The sequence below is a fragment of the Eucyclogobius newberryi genome, unplaced genomic scaffold (assembly GCF_026437365.1).
Source record: "Eucyclogobius newberryi isolate DKJ021-1_F unplaced genomic scaffold, fEucNew1.0.hap1 SCAF_17, whole genome shotgun sequence".
Classification (NCBI taxonomy): Eukaryota; Metazoa; Chordata; class Actinopteri; order Gobiiformes; family Gobiidae; genus Eucyclogobius; species Eucyclogobius newberryi.
In genome coordinates this window covers 31,326,609-31,342,351 of record NW_027315801.1, presented here as the reverse complement: position 1 = coordinate 31,342,351, position 15,743 = coordinate 31,326,609, and the positions used below count along the sequence as shown (strand labels likewise).

Genomic DNA, 15,743 nt, shown 5'->3' with positions numbered 1-15,743 from the left:
CTTTGGGCATATTGCAGCGGTCTGTAGAGGGAAGCAGAAGTGTGGTAAATGTGCAGGAGACCACGAGTATGGGAAGTGTGACGACGGAGCAAAACTCAAGTGCTGTAACTGTGGGGGAGAGCATAGCTCTGCCTACGGGGGATGCGTGTTCAGCAAGAGGGCTGCGGAGGTGCAAAAAGTTAGAGCCTCTCAAGGCATATCCTACGCGGATGCGGTCAAGAAGGTGTCTGGTAGTCAGGTGACGGTGGATGCAGTGGGGGCTGCCAGTGCTGCTGGTGTCCTAGGCGACAGGGGAGGGGGCAGCGTTGCCCGCAGCCAGGGGGAGGTCCCCACTGGGATGCCCGTGAGTGTGGCTTCCACGGGCAGAGGCCCTGTGGGTGCGGAGGATGTACTGGTTGTGAAGAGGAAAGATTTCTTCCTCTTTATAGTGGAAGTGATTAACTGTACTGGGCAAACCAAGAAGAGATCCGAAAAGACTAAGATCATCGCTAAGGCTGCAGGGAAGTACTTTGGAGCTGGGGGCCCCGAGTGGACGGAGATAGAGGATGCGCTGCGGGAGGGCGCCCTGCCCCATTCTGGCAGTGGGAGTGGGGGGGCTCCCGATGCGCCGTCAGGTTCCGGGGGCTCATAATGGCGGTGGTTGTCTTGCAATGGAATGCGCGTAGTCTTCGTGCTAATGGCCAGGAATTTAAGCATTTTGTCTCTACCTTGTTGAACAAGCCTCACGTTATGTGCGTGCAGGAGACTTGGTTACGACCTAGGTGGGGTTTTGGGATACAAGGGTATGTGTGTGTTAGGAATGATAGGGAGCAGGGTAGAGGCGGAGGTGTGGCTGTGTTTGTCCGAGATGACCTAAATTACGTTGTTGTCAGTGTGAGTAAAGCGCCGGAGGCCCTGGCGGTGAGGGTCTGGCTGGGTGGTGAAGCTGTTACTGTGGTTAACCTTTATAATCCGTGTGGTGAGTTAACGCTAGAGTCCTTACATAGTATCGGTAAGGATGTTCGGGGAAAGGCCGTGTGGTGTGGGGATTTTAATGCGCATAGCGCTTTGTGGGGCGGTAGTGGTACCGATAGGTATGGGCAGGTGGTAGAGGGTTTTATCAATCAAAGGGAGTTGGTTTGTCTGAATGATGGGGGTGGGACCCGCTATGATATGGGGACCGGTGCGGAAAGTGCAATAGATCTTACACTTGTGTCCAAGGAGTTAGCTGGTGTTTGTAGTTGGGAGGTTCTTGGTAATCTTTCTTTTGGTAGCGATCACTATCTAGTCCGCACCGTGATTGGCTTTGGGAGCTGTGTGGTCAGGGGGACGAGGATCCAGAGGTGGCAGTTGGCAAGGGCGAACTGGGGGGCTTTCCTGAGGAAAGCTGATGATGGTTCTAGGGTTCTGCAGGAAGGAGGATTGACTCAGGTGGATGATCTCAATAGTGCAATTGTCTCGCTCATCACGCAGTCAGCGGTAGGCACGATTCCTAAGAGTGGTGGTAGTGGACATAGGAAGCGGGTGCCGTGGTGGACTGAAGCATGTGGTCATGCTGTTAGGGCGAGAAATGCGGCGTTTCGCCGGCTAAGGGTTGCCCACACTGAGGGTGCCCTCATTGACTACAAGAGGGCCCGCGCTGTTGTGCGGAAAACTGTGAGAACGGCCAAGAGTGCCTATTGGAGGCGGTATTGTTCCAAAATTGGGAGAGAAACGCGTCTCGGGGATGTTTGGGGGATGATTAAGCGGATGCATGGGGTTGAGCGCCGTCGTGGGACCCCGGTCCTAATACTGAATGGTGTTGAAGCAGTCAGCGACGTTGACAAAGCTGAACTGTTGGCCAGCACCTTTGTGTCGGTGCACAGCTCTGACAATCTCTCACCTGCGGAAAGGCACTACAGGGAGAGTACTTTGGCCCAGAATTCTGAGCTGATTGGGCACCAGCCTTCGACTCAAGATGACCTTGACCTTCCGTTTAGTTTGTTTGAGCTAAGGAGAGCACTTTCTAAGGCGAAACAGACAGCCCCGGGTAAAGATGAGGTGTGCTATGACATGCTCTCTCATTTGACTGATGACACGCTTGGGCTAGTCCTGGGTCTTTTCAACCGTGTTTGGGATTCAGGTTGTGTTCCATCTGCGTGGAAACAGTCTACGGTGGTGCCGGTTCTGAAGCCGGGTAGGCCAGCGTCTGACCCTTCAAGTTATAGGCCGATTGCCTTGACGTCGCAGCTCGGGAAAACGATGGAGCGCATGGTTACCGAGCGGTTGGATTACTTCTTGGAGAGTCAGGGTTTGCTTCCCGCGCACCAGAGTGGTTTCCGTAGGGGCAGGAACACCATGGATTCCGTGTTGTGTTTGGAATCTGATATCCAGCTGGCCAGGGCTCAGAAAGAAAAGGTTATTGCGGTGCTCTTTGATGTGGAGAAGGCGTACGATATGGTTTGGAAGGATGGGCTCCTCATTAAGCTGCGGAAGTGTGGTGTGAAGGGTAAACTGTTTAACTGGGTCCGGAGCTTTCTGTCTGGCCGGCGTATCCAAACCAGAGTGGGCGCTGCTTACTCTGGGGTCTATGGGGTGGAGAATGGGATCCCGCAGGGGAGTGTGTGTAGCCCTATCTTGTTCAATGTTATGATTAAGGACATCTTTGACGACGTGGATGGGTCTGTTGGGAGGAGCCTTTATGCTGACGATGGCGCTCTATGGGTGAGAGGGAGGAATCTCCGGTTTTACGAGGCGAAACTGCAAAGGGCAATACAGCAGGTGGAGCAGTGGACCCTGAAGTGGGGGTTTAAACTGTCCGTACGGAAGTCTCAAGTGATCTGTTTCTTCAATGGACATAGGGACGTCTCCCTTCGACTGCATGGGCAGGTGCTCGAACAGGTCAGGGAGGTGAGGTTCTTGGGGGTCACCTTTGACGAGAGGCTTAGTTGGCGTCGGCACATTGATGAGGTCAGTGGTAAATGCAAAAGGGTGAATAACTTGCTTCGTTGTCTATCCGGCCAGGACTGGGGGGCCAGCAGAAGGTCGCTCCTGGGTATTTATCGGGCCGTCATGAGGGCGGCTATTGATTATGGCTGTATAGCCTACATGTCTGCGGCTGAGACTAACTTAAAGAAGCTTGATGTGGAGCAAGCCCAGGCCTTGCGCATCTGCTGTAGGGCTTTTAGGACCTCCCCTGTCTCGGCGCTGCAGGTTGAGTTGGGGGAATTGCCGTTACGGCTCCGGAGGCTAGAACTTCTGTTGGCTTACTGGGTGAATGTGCAAGGTCATACGAGCTCTCACCCGGTGAGGGACTTTCTCAGGGTTGATGGGGGGCAGAGTGAGGCTGGCGGTATGATTTTCAGCCAGGTAGGAAATGCGAAGGCGCGGCTTGCGGGGGTTGGTGATCTGCGTGTGAGCCCGTCGGTGGCTTTGTCTGCTATAGCTCCGTGGAAGTTTGTCCCGGCTCCTGTTGATGTTAGCTTGCATGGCAAGCTTAGAGGAGTCGCTGGGAGGGCACCGCAGTTTGCCGTTCAAGCGCTCATCGATAAGCACTCAGGTGATGTGTTTATTTATACCGACGGGTCTAGGGATCCTGAGAGTGGGCGTACTGGCGCCGCTTATTTTGTGCCTGACCTGGGGCTAGCGGTCAAGAAGAGGTTGACAGATCGCCTTTCTGTTTTCACGTCGGAACTTATAGCGATACGGTTGGCGTTGGAATGGGCGGAATCTGCTTTGCAGTGTTGCGGCATTGTGGTGGCCTCTGACAGCCTTTCTGCATTGCAAAGCATTAAATCTGGGAAATCGGATTGCAGACAGGATGTGTTGAATGGCATCTTCTGTCTGATGCTCTCCCTGTCCAGGAAGGATGTGAGGGTTTCCTTCATTTGGGTCCCTGCGCATGTGGGGGTGGATGGTAACGAAATGGCTGATGCACTGGCTAAACGTTCCCTTCGGCGGCCATCAATTGATGTGGCGGTTGAGTTAAGCAAATCTGAAATCAAGCCTGTTATCAAGAGTCATGTGGTCGGCCTTTGGCAGGAATTTTGGAGCCACTGTGTTACTGGACGGCATCTCTATCACATACAGGGTAGTGTGGGTCCTTGCGGGTCTATGGGCAGGAACGCGTGGGAGGAAAGGGCCTTCGCCCGCATGAGGATTGGCCATACTGGACTCAATTGGTCACTAAGTAGGATAGGCAAACATCCGACCGGTCTGTGTGGTCACTGTCGGGTGCCAGAGACTGTCGAGCATGTGCTGATTTGCTGTGAGGCTTATGATAGGGAAAGGGCCGGGTTGGCCTTGTGGTTTCGGAATAATGGGCGGGAGTTCAATCTGCGGAACGTTCTGGCGATCCAGTCACAGGGTTTGTGTCAGGCTGTGGTTGCTTACTTATGTAGCACAGGGCTGGGTAAACGTTTATAGAGGTGGGGGGTGTTGGAGACTGAGCCGAGGATGAGGAGCAAGAGGATGTTCTAACGCGCTTGGACTTCATGGGCCTAGAAACGCCAAAGTGATGGAAGAAGGACTTCTAAAGGATAAAACGACAAAGACGTCCCATGACCTCATGGGCTTTGTAAAACAACAAAGACGTCCCATGATCTCATGGGCTTTGTACTTCCAAAGCACCGAACGTCAAAGAGGGCGAGGAAGGTGAAGAAGAGTCTCCCTGGAATAAAGCCGGTTGGTCTCTGACACAACAACTATTCTAGTCACAAAAACACATCATGACCTCATGGGCTTTGTAACGCCAAAGCGATGGGAGGAGTACTTTTACGGACTACGACAGAGTCTGAGGACTACGAAACGTCTGAGGAATAAAGTCTGGCGGTAATGCAACACTCGGATGCCAACCGCCATAAAACAACAACAACAACAACAACAACAACATTAAAGCCACTTCTGTCTTTGGCACCAAACTGAGCAGAGATATTTTGCAACACCGAATTTCAAGTACATTTCATATTTCATGAAGGCAGATGGACATAAATATAATGCACATTGGTGATTGGTGAACTTTGGTCAGTATGGTCTTGAATCAACAGGTGGCAGTATTTTCTTTCAACTGTTTTGCCCTCCAATGATACGTGGTTTCCACACACTGGCTGTGCAGGCACAAACTGAGCAGGAGAAAGTCCACTGTGCAGTTCAGTGAGGCACAAGGCAGTGCAGACATGTCTTCTGAAGCGTTAAACCGCTGTGAAATCATTGGGCAGCTGAGAAGGGAATTGTATGGAGACCCACTGTCATCTCACAAGGCTCACATTTTCATCATCTTTGGAGCTTCAGTGAGTAATAACTATTCAATCTGTGAAGTCAAAGCTGTGGTTTGTACCCATTTCGAAACGTGTTTTTATCTAGTTGTATTATGTCATGTAGCAATGCAGTTTCCTTAGGGTTAGTATCTTGATCAAGCTGATCTTTACTGAAGTTGTGTCATGTTCTCTTGCCACTACTTGTGTGGAGCCTTGTATAGTCACAAGGTTTATCAGCATTGTTTTCTTCTTGTTTACAAACTAACTATGTATTGTATCTGTATTTTTCTTTTGTTTTTCTAGGGAGATCTTGCAAAGAAAAAAATCTACCCAACACTCTGGTGAGCTCTCATTCATACATGCTACTCTTGCAAAAGCTGACTCTTGCCCCCCAATGTTATGGATCACTGCCTCTGACTTGTTCTGTGTGGCTCCTATAGGTGGCTGTACAGAGATGGCCTGCTCCCAAATGAGACTTACTTTGTGGGTTATGCTCGCTCCAACCTGACGGTCCCGGACATCAAAACAGCATGCCTGCCCCATATGAAAGTATCTAAAATCATGACACGTTTCACATTGTTTGAGATAAATATCTGGCATCTACAGCAGGAAATATTTTTGGGTTTTGTATTGGTCTAGATCACAGATGCAGACAGCGACTGCCTCGCAGCTTTCTTCAGTAAAAACTCTTACATTTGTGGGAGCTATGACGATGCCACCTCTTTTAACAAACTCCAAGTCCATTTATTATCTCTCCCTGGTGGAGCTGAGGCCAACCGGCTCTTCTACCTGGCCCTGCCTCCCACAGTGTACCAGTGTGTGACCACTAACATCAGCGCGCACTGCATCAGCCACAAGTCAGTGAAGCTTGTTGAAATCCCCAACATGCATGCACTAAGCACATTCTAATCAGCTGATGTTGTGTGGGACAGGGGCTGGAACAGGGTCATAGTGGAGAAGCCGTTCGGTCGTGACCTCCAGAGTTCACAGGAGCTCTCCTGTCACCTCTCCTCACTATTTAAAGAAGACCAAATCTTCCGCATTGACCACTACCTGGGAAAGGAGATGGTGCAGAACCTCATGGTGCTAAGGTACTTAAAATATATATATATATATATATATATATATATATATATATATATATATATATATATATATATATATATATATATATAATTTGTTTATTTATATATATATATATTTATATTTTATGTAACAAACAACCAAACAAGGAACATGACACAGAGAGAACATACAAAAACAAATTGCACAAAGCTGTTCCAAACATACCCATTTATTATGTCCATGGCATTAGTTATGAGGCCTAAATAGTTCTGAAGCCATGTGTGGTGCCGATGCCAAAACAATCTGTTGTGCTTTGTTAATCTTAGTCCAATTTTCATGATTTCAATGGGACAGGTCCTCACACATTTGCATTTTTATCACATCTTTGTCAACAGGTTTGGAAATCGCATTTTTGGGCCAATCTGGAACAGGAATAGTGTGTCCTGTGTGGTCCTCACTTTCAAGGAGTTATTTGGTACTCACGGCCGTGGAGGCTACTTTGACGACTTTGGGATAATCCGGTATGCAACACGCACACGCTAACCTAAAGATGAGAACATACACTTCCTTTAATGCCAGTCCGTTTGTCTCTCATGCAGAGACGTGATGCAGAATCATTTGCTTCAGATCCTATGTTTGGTTGCCATGGATACACCTGCATCTACTAACTCTGATGATGTACGAGATGAAAAGGTATGATATTATGATATTATTTTATTTGTACAGGGACAGCAGAAAACAATACATCAACCAAGACAAAGTCAACAGAGAGATGCTGGTTCCAGGTTATTGCACGAATACTACTTTACACCTGTAAATCTCCCACTTTGCATTCACAGACACGTATCCGTGTCATTCCAAGTCACTTTCCTCATCATGCAAAACAGCAGCCATTTCTTCGTCAGACAAACCTATGAAGTCATGTGCAGATTAGAATCTCTCTGCCCTAATTGTGGTTATAATTTGGCATACATTGGGAAAGTTACTGAAAAAGCGACTTTATTCCTGCTCATGTACTGTAATAACGCATCCAACTGTTAACCAGCTTGACTTTTTTTCCAACGTTTGTAGGTGAAAGTGCTGAAACGTATGGCTCCTGTCTCTTCCGCCGATGTGGTCCTGGGACAGTATGTGGGGGACGTCAAGGGGGAGGGACAGGCCCGCTTCGGATACCTGGATGACCCCACTGTTCCAGCTGGTTCATGCACGCCCACCTTTGCTACAGCAGTAGTTTATATACAGAACGAGCGATGGGACGGTGAGAGGAATAACGTGATACTTTTGTTATAGAGAATTGTTTTAAAGCTTCAATACATGTTCCTCAATCAGGGGTTCCCTTTATACTGCGCTGTGGTAAAGCCCTGAACGAGAGGAAAGCAGAAGTCAGGCTACAGTTCACTGATGTGCCAGGGGACATTTTCGGTGGGAGGTGTCAGCGGAATGAGCTAGTGATGCGGGTCCAGCCGGATGAAGCCATCTACCTGAAGATGATGACCAAGAGACCCGGTGTTTACTTCAGCCCTGAGGAGACGGAGCTGGACTTCACGTACAAGAGCAGATACAAGGTACAGCACCAAAACGTTAACTTGTCCTTCGTTCATTGTCAAGATACATACCACAGACCCTTTTTTATTTCAGCTAAATATTTACAATCTCTCCTTTAAACATAACATGATCAGAATCTGGCCAAACGGACTATAACGTGAAACACTTGTTAAAATGGTAAAAAAAAAATAATCTTTGTGCCGTAATTTTCTCTTCTTTTATTGCTTTATTATTTGCTGGAAGTCTACTGTTGTTTCTCTCTCTGGTTTTGTTTTCTTTTTTCTTTGTGTTTGTGTTTATATGTTATTGTGTTATATGCAATTATTTTAAAAAGCCACAGTAAGTTGAACTTTATATTCATATGGAATGCATGAACTAGATGCAACTAGTGAGAAATAACATTTTGGCCGATAGTGGACAATGATAAAGGAAATAATCAATTCATTGCCCTACATCATTCAGTATGGACCGTTTAGATTCACCAGTTTGAGATCCTTTTAATGATGGCTTAATTTTTCTTCTTAAATGTCATGACTTGGACTATTGCTTTGTCATGTTTCTAGAATGTGGAGTTGCCTGATGCCTATGAGAGACTGATACTGGATGTCTTCTGTGGGAACCAGATGCACTTTGTCCGCAGGTTGGTCTTAATGTTTAATCACAATTAAGCAGTAACATTTCATTGATTATAATTAACCCACACTTGCTTGTGTCTAAGTGATGAGTTGCGGGAGGCCTGGAGAATTTTTACTCCACTCCTCCACAAGATAGAGCAAGAAAAAACAGCCCCTTTATCCTACACATACGGAAGGTACACATTTGTATGCCTTTCTCAATAATATTTTTTTTTACTGGTTCAACTTATTTACTTATTATTATTTATCCTTTTTTTCAGCCGTGGTCCAATTGAGGCATATGATCTCATGCGAAGAGTTGGATTTCACTATGGAGGGACTTACAAGTGGGTGCAGCCCCACTATGCAACATGAGACCCAATTAACTCAGACCACAGTGGACATGTTTACCGTGATTTTAGTGACACTTGCATGAAAATTAATCATTTAGCTGCTAGATGTTGATGTTCACCTGTAAAATTTAAATTAAAAAATAAATAATTTCCCTTGTTTTATACCTCCACGCTGAAAATGTTTAACACAATGAAATCAGGTCACTTGTTTAAGCCCAGTTTCTACACAAGGTAAGGTGATTTTCATTCTGTTAACATTAACCAAACTAAACCACCTGGATGCTTGATTTGAGCACTTTATCATTATCATTGTAAAATATATGATTTATTGATGTGATAATGTTATGTTCTCGTATCAATTGTTTGGCAGGCAGATAGTCTGACCAGGAGTGCCCCATCAACAGTAATGTCCCTACCAATAACTGGACTGTGGGAAACCCAGCCTTAAGAACATGTGTTTGATCAGCCTCTCCTCTGGGATGGGTGCACTTCTGCACCTTTTATTTGTATACACAGCCAAGACCTCATACTGGGACAAAAATGTGTTACTTATTAGCCCAGTTATGTGAGAAAGTTGATTGCTTGAATTGTGTGTGTGTGTGTGTGTTGTGTGTGTTGTGTGTGTTGTGTGTGTGTGTGTGTTGTGTGTGTTGTGTGTGTTGTGTGTGTGTGTGTGTGTGTGTTGTGTGTGTTGTGTGTGTTGTGTGTGTGTGTCCAGAAAATAAATACTCTGTTGCTGTCTGCAAATAAAAGGCCTTCACAGTGTGAATGTCTGTTCTTAAGCTGGACTGCTTAAGTCATGTATCAAGACCTCTAGTCCAAGATATGTCGCCTGTCAGATGCGTCTCTCTCCTGTGCCATCTTGAATAGTTGTTTCATCTTCTATGCCCCGAGCGTATAGGCGGACCAATTGCCCATGAACTCTGAAAGGGATAATTAAATGGCGTAATTAAGTCAGATTTCAGAGCGCAGAGTAAAGAAAAACTATTGCATGACCGAACACCACCCCAAGAAGACCATGTTGAAGATGTTATGTGTCCTTAATTGGGGGAAATGTGAATGGAGAGTATTAGAAATGAGATCAGAAATCAGAAATGTGTCACAAAGATCAGTATATAAGGAGGATGGGGTTTATGAAACGCAGTCAGCTGGAGCAGAAGAAACAATCATAAACTTGTAAAAACAATATGTCTGAGTAACTTGAAATAAAAAAATAAGTAAAAATTACATATGACTACTTGCCACATAATACGTACTTCAACCTGTGTTAACAAACTACATCATAAATAAATAAATATAATCCAGACAATGAGAGTCCCATGGACTTGCCTGCAGAGTATCTCGGTGTAGGGAAGTATCTCTCCATCACAGTTCCACACAGATACATCTGGGGTCTTCTTGCAACAAACTCCACACAGCAACGAAGTGGGACTATTCTGCTTCTTCTCAAAGTCATTGTTCACAAGGTTCTGCTGAGAGCCACTCGTCCTCAAGGGATCCTCACTACAGACCGTGGTCCCTTTCTCTGCATCTGCAATGGGACTGTCTTCATGCTGATATCTCTCATCGTCTTCAGAGAGGTGGAAGAATCGGAAAGCCTTGACGCGGTGGACCTCCACAAAAGGCAGGTCAAACTGAGGGAGCAGATGTTAGATAGAAGGACCATAACACCACTGTAATATTGATTCCATATGATCAGAGGTGGGAAGACCAAGTTTTTACTTAAATAAAAAAAGTAGTTAAATAAATAACTTAAGTAAGAGTACAGTGATACAGAGAGTTTATAATTTTAAGTTGATTTAATTGGAAAGCCCTTAAATAATGCACAAAATTAGGTGTTTTCAAATGACCACAAAAATGAGAATAACTACAGTACATCATATCTGAGGGAGCAGTACAAGAAACAGAAATGTTCAAATAATTCAATATTGTCATAAGGTTCTTGACACTAGTAGATTTACTCACAGAGGGAAGAAGAATCAAAACCTTTACTCAAGTAGGATACTCCAGACCTCCGGACCGCATGCGGTTGCATCAGGCGCATCAGGTCGCATGCGGTCCGGAGGTCTGGAGTAACAGTATCAGACCTGATGCAACCGCATGCGACCACATGCGACCTGATGCAACCGCATGTGACCTGATGCGACCGCATGCGACCTGATGCGACCTGATGTAACCGCATGCGACTGCATGCGACCTGATGCAACCGCATGTGACCTGATGCGCCCGCATGCGACCTGATGCAACCGCATGTGACCTGATGCGCCCGCATGTGACCTGATGCGACCGCATGCGACCTGATGCGACCGCATGCGATCTGATGCGACCGCATGCGACCTGATGCGACCGCATGCGACCTGATGCGGTCGCATGCGACCTGATGCGACCGCATGCGACCTGATGCGACCGCATGCGACCTGATGCGACAGCATGCGACCTGATGCGGTCGCATGCGACCTGATGCGACCGCATGCGACCGCATGCGACCTGATGCAACTGCATGCGACCTGTTGCAACCGCATGCAACCTGATGCGACCTGTTGCAACCGCATGCAACTGCATGCAACCTGATGCGACCTGTTGCAACCGCATGCAACTGCATGCAACCTGATGCGACCTGTTGCAACCGCATGCAACCGCATGCAACTGCATGCAACCTGATGCGACCTGATGCAACCGCATGCGACCTGAATCAACCTGATACGACCGCATGCAACCGCATGCAACCTGATGCGACCTGATGCAACCGCATGCAACTGCATGCAACCTGATGCGACCTGTTGCAACCGCATGCAACTGCATGCAACCTGATGCGACCTGTTGCAACCGCATGTAACCGCATGCAACTGCATGCAACCTGATGCGACCTGATGCAACCGCATGCGACCTGAATCAACCTGATACGACCGCATGCGACCTCATGCGACCTGATGCGACCGCATACGACCTGATGCGACCGCATGCGACCTGAGCCTGTTTAAATCCCTGACTCTTTTTTCTATTGTTTTTATTGTGTTAGCTAAAGAACATTCTCTTTAATAAATATTACATGAAATTAATTAAATAATAAGTAGCCTATATTTCACAAAAATGTGCTTAAAATTATGAAAGTGTATTACACCAATGATTGCGGATTGGCCCAAGTACCACACACTGCTTATAGTAATTTGTTTATCTTACCTGGTCTTCTGAGTTGGTGTGTCTATACAGGAACTTGAGAAAGCTCATGGGGTGTGTGTCCTTGACCAGAATCAGGTCTCCCGTCCCATCGGCCAGGTGAGCAGAGGGGGACAGGCCCAGAGGACTTTTGGGACAGGAGCTGGACATACAGGTGAGAGAGACACACCTGAACCTGCCTTTGACAGTCACCCACTCTCCTAATACGATGAGAAAAGAATCGGCTCCATGAGTGTTCATTTCCCCAAACCAAATATGTTGTTCGTGGTTTTACCTTCAGAGTCACTGCTAAACTGATTCAAGTGGGACCTACACGGTGAAGCTGAGTAGGGAAAGAGTCGCTCTGTACTCCTGGAGCAAACACTGCATCTGGACAAGAAAAATAATTACGTATTATCGGTTTTGTAATAATTGAAAGATCCTGTCCAATACATTTAAGGTTATTATGCTGCAGCTATTATTATCATGATTCCATTATGGACTGACTGTCATTTTCAAAGTTTTTCCTATAAGTGTCAAGATTGCTGCCTCCATAGATTGTACATACAGTCTGTGGCGGCCTCAGACAAAGACTTGGAGCCCACAGCTCACGTTTCAACAGATCAAGTTCCTTCACCTTCAGTCTCTCAACACCTGAGTCACTGCTGTAGGCCCAAGACACTGAACCACTTGCTGCCTCTTCAACAATAAATACACTAAATAATAAGAACAATGGCACAGTAACTATCATTAGGCACAAAAAACGCTCTTTTGATTGCTTTCCTGTTATCCCAGGCCTTCTTGATTGTTCTAACTGATAACAACTTAAAATGCAAACTCTGTGTTGCGTTGATTTACCCAGCAAAGCATCGTGTCTTGTCTCTGGGGCTGGAGAGCCGTGGGTCGGCTGGTAGGTACTGAACTATGCCAGCATAGCTCCTATTGCTCAAATACACCACAGCACCTAAAAGCAATAGGGGAGTTTATAAAAGCTTGCTATAGATATGATGCTCTTTTATTTCTCATGATCTCATTCGCTTTCTTTTGTGGTTAAATTGGATCCTGACCTGAGTAGTCGTATCTGAGTGGCCCCATCCAGCGGTGCTTCTCACTCTGAGCCAAAACATCTCCATAAAACCCATAGCCCAATAAAGAGACAGAGTAGTGCACCGGGCTGGTCGGATGATGGACCGCAGACACATCTAAAGGCTGTGAGTCTCCTGAGAAAGGATGTTGTCTATGATATTAATACAATTGATTTTAAACACATTATCTTGAATCACAGTTAGTTTTTTGTTACCTATAATAATATGCAATGCAGAGGTAACGGGATCTATTACTCCCACTGTAGCATAACACACACAGTCCGTGGAGCCTGTGCATGTACAGCATGTGTTAGACGGACATGATCATGCTTTTATTATGTTAAATGACAGGGGCTTCACCTGCAGGAATGATGCCAATGTGAAGATGGCAGGGCTGCAGAGTCACAGCGGGGTCATTCTCACAAAGGCTAGCCTCTTGTTGTGTTCGCCCAATCAAACCGTGAAGTATTTCGCTGAACATGCCATCTCCACCTACACACACCACACTGTCGGGAACACAAGAGGCTCTATTATGAAAAGGCCTCCCAATGTGCTTAGCTGTGATAATGCTGGTAAACCACAGAGTTGACAGAGATATGACAGCTCTCACCCATCAAAACCAGTCAGGTCCTTCTTTAGCAGGTAGTCACGGGCCTGGTTCGCCCGATGGGTCACTAGTGGAAAAAAATGCATGTGTATGGTTAAAAAAAAATTCTAAAAATATATACTGCCTATGAAAAAGTCCTTACCTATTACATGTGAGCTAATGCCAGCGAGCTCAAACAGTGGTGAAGCAAGTCTATGATAGATTTCTTGTCCTTTCTTTTTTCCTCCAAAAGGGTTAATAAACACTAACAAGCGGTTAGGACGTAACGGACCTGCACAAGTCAATAAGTAAAGTTATTACAGTTAGCTGAGGGAAATGTTATTGAATAACCTAAATGTTGTGGGTAAGTGTTTACTGTGCGTTTTCAGAGCAGTTTTCAGGTGCTTGATCCACTGGTCTCTCAACACTCGACTTGGACAAGTGAACTGGGTCTGGCCTAGTCTCCATAGAACTCCAGAAGAGCCAACGCGACTGCAGCGCTTGATGTAGAAAACTAAAATAAACAACCCAGAAAGACGTGTCATTATGCAATGGAAAACATTGCGGAAACATAAACAAATGTGTAGAATACATTTGGGATCAATTATTTATGACCTTATCTAAGAAAAGGACGAGGTTCTAAATAGTATGCTTTTGGTTAATGAGTCAAGAACTGGTTTACATCTTGGGGTTTCCAACACAAAAGGAGAGTCCCACAGGCGCACCCACCTGTGAAGTCTTTGTCTGTATCCTCGCTCAACTTGTGAGGCAGGATCTGCACTCGGCCTTCCTCCACTCCAACCAGCTCTGACACAGGCACCTGAACTGTAATACACAACCAAATATTAACCAAAGCAAAAAATGAACTAATAGGACTTTTGCTAAAACAGAGGAAAGTCTTATTTTAAATGCCCTTTTGTGTAAAACAAATCCATTATTTTTTATATGGAAAATCTTTTACTGTAAAGAATTCAACAATTTACACATTGGTTATGCATGGATAACAGGCAATAATTACGATCAAAACAAAAAGATTAAGGACAGTAGGTCTAAAATTAGAGCCAAACTGATTTTTTTAAGATAAACCACTTTTTTTTTTCTTTTTCTTTTTTTTATACTATGTTTGCTCCAGCTCATTGTTTTCAGTAAACATAGTGTGTGAAGGTGTCTTTCGTGCTAGTGCTGTTGGACTTGTTCTTCACGTTTCAGTAAATACTAACAGCACCTAGGAAACAATACATGATTGACGACTGACCTACTCATTTTGACACATGTAGCCTAGACTTGTTATCATTTGACCCAATAGCTGAAATTCCCATGGGAAAATGTAAAACGTTTTTCTCTTTTTTTACATTTGTTTGTCTCTCTCTCTCTCTTTGTTAATAGATGAAGTGAACTTGTGGCAATAAGCCTATACTCTATTGGACAATGTTCAAATCTAGGCCCAAAATAGTTCTGTTTAGCTGTGCATATTTATCTGCACTCTTCTTATTTAAAGTACATCTAAATAATAAATAGAATAGTAATAAACATCAGTTAGTAAAATAGTTGAATAATGATTTGTTTTTTAATTGTTTGTGTTGTGATTTTAATTAATCTTATCCTGTTCTGTAAAGCACTTAGTGTACAAATTGTGCAAATAAACGTGCTTTGCCAAGTTCAACTTGACTGTGACCAATCTAGGAGAAATAGGCTGTGTGTGTGTGTGTGTGTGTGTGTGTGTGTGTGTGTGTGCGTGTGTGTGTGTGTGTGTGTGTGTGTGCGTGCGTGCGTGTGTGTGTTTTGATATCAGACACACAAAAACCTCTTACTCGTTTTCTTGTGGCGTTTTTTCTTGTCCACCTCGGTCCAGTTGAAATGCCAGCCGGTCAGCACAGCCCGATGGCGCCTGCTCCGGATCCAGAGCGTGGACTCCAGGCGCAGGTCCGTCTCCATCTGGGAAGACGCTCTCATTTATCACCTCACCGCTCACCTGAGCGCTCGTTTTCTGCGCCCTTTTGGTGCGGGCGCTCAGGGGCCCCCATTAGTCCACGTTATGTGTTTTAGTTCATCTGGCCAGCAGTTGATATAATGTTCAGTGTAGCAGCAGGAACATAGGTGTTGTTCTAAACATTCAGTTTCCTTGG

At 45.6% G+C, this 15,743-nt stretch overlaps 2 protein-coding genes across 2 annotated transcripts; one reads left to right on the top strand and one right to left on the bottom strand.

Moving 5' to 3' along the window:
- Window positions 1–5,082: 5,082 nt before the first annotated feature.
- Window positions 5,083–9,317, top strand: LOC140363447 (glucose-6-phosphate 1-dehydrogenase-like). The gene is made up of 12 exons (XM_072450011.1): window positions 5,083–5,246; window positions 5,517–5,554; window positions 5,654–5,762; window positions 5,853–6,070; window positions 6,146–6,304; window positions 6,674–6,799; window positions 6,878–6,971; window positions 7,350–7,536; window positions 7,608–7,843; window positions 8,387–8,463; window positions 8,542–8,634; window positions 8,719–9,317. The coding sequence occupies exons 1-12, from the start codon at window positions 5,133–5,135 to the stop codon at window positions 8,810–8,812; spliced, it is 1,545 nt and encodes a 514-aa protein (XP_072306112.1). The 5' UTR covers window positions 5,083–5,132; the 3' UTR covers window positions 8,813–9,317.
- On the bottom strand, window positions 6,980–15,721 carry LOC140363446 (ceramide kinase). The gene is made up of 13 exons (XM_072450009.1): window positions 15,429–15,721; window positions 14,347–14,442; window positions 13,994–14,131; window positions 13,781–13,909; window positions 13,642–13,705; window positions 13,392–13,537; window positions 13,247–13,321; window positions 13,014–13,166; window positions 12,805–12,910; window positions 12,242–12,336; window positions 11,971–12,167; window positions 10,120–10,424; window positions 6,980–9,713 (listed from the first exon to the last, which is right to left on the bottom strand). The coding sequence occupies exons 1-13, from the start codon at window positions 15,568–15,570 to the stop codon at window positions 9,626–9,628; spliced, it is 1,734 nt and encodes a 577-aa protein (XP_072306110.1). The 5' UTR covers window positions 15,571–15,721; the 3' UTR covers window positions 6,980–9,625.
- Between the last annotated feature and the right edge of the window lie 22 nt (window positions 15,722–15,743).

Excerpts from the sequence above, each read along its gene's own strand:
- LOC140363447 (XM_072450011.1), top strand. The coding sequence starts at position 5,133 with ATGTCTTCTGAAGCGTTAAACCGCTGTGAAATCATTGGGCAGCTGAGA. Across the intron at positions 6,972-7,349 it reads ATGATGTACGAGATGAAAAG|GTGAAAGTGCTGAAACGTAT; the intron begins GTATGATATTAT and ends CAACGTTTGTAG. Across the intron at positions 7,537-7,607 it reads ACAGAACGAGCGATGGGACG|GGGTTCCCTTTATACTGCGC; the intron begins GTGAGAGGAATA and ends TTCCTCAATCAG.
- LOC140363446 (XM_072450009.1), bottom strand. The coding sequence starts at position 15,570 with ATGAGAGCGTCTTCCCAGATGGAGACGGACCTGCGCCTGGAGTCCACG. Across the intron at positions 13,322-13,391 it reads CATTGGCATCATTCCTGCAG|GCTCCACGGACTGTGTGTGT; the intron begins GTGAAGCCCCTG and ends GTACATGCACAG. Across the intron at positions 9,714-10,119 it reads TACACCGAGATACTCTGCAG|AGTTCATGGGCAATTGGTCC; the intron begins GCAAGTCCATGG and ends TATCCCTTTCAG.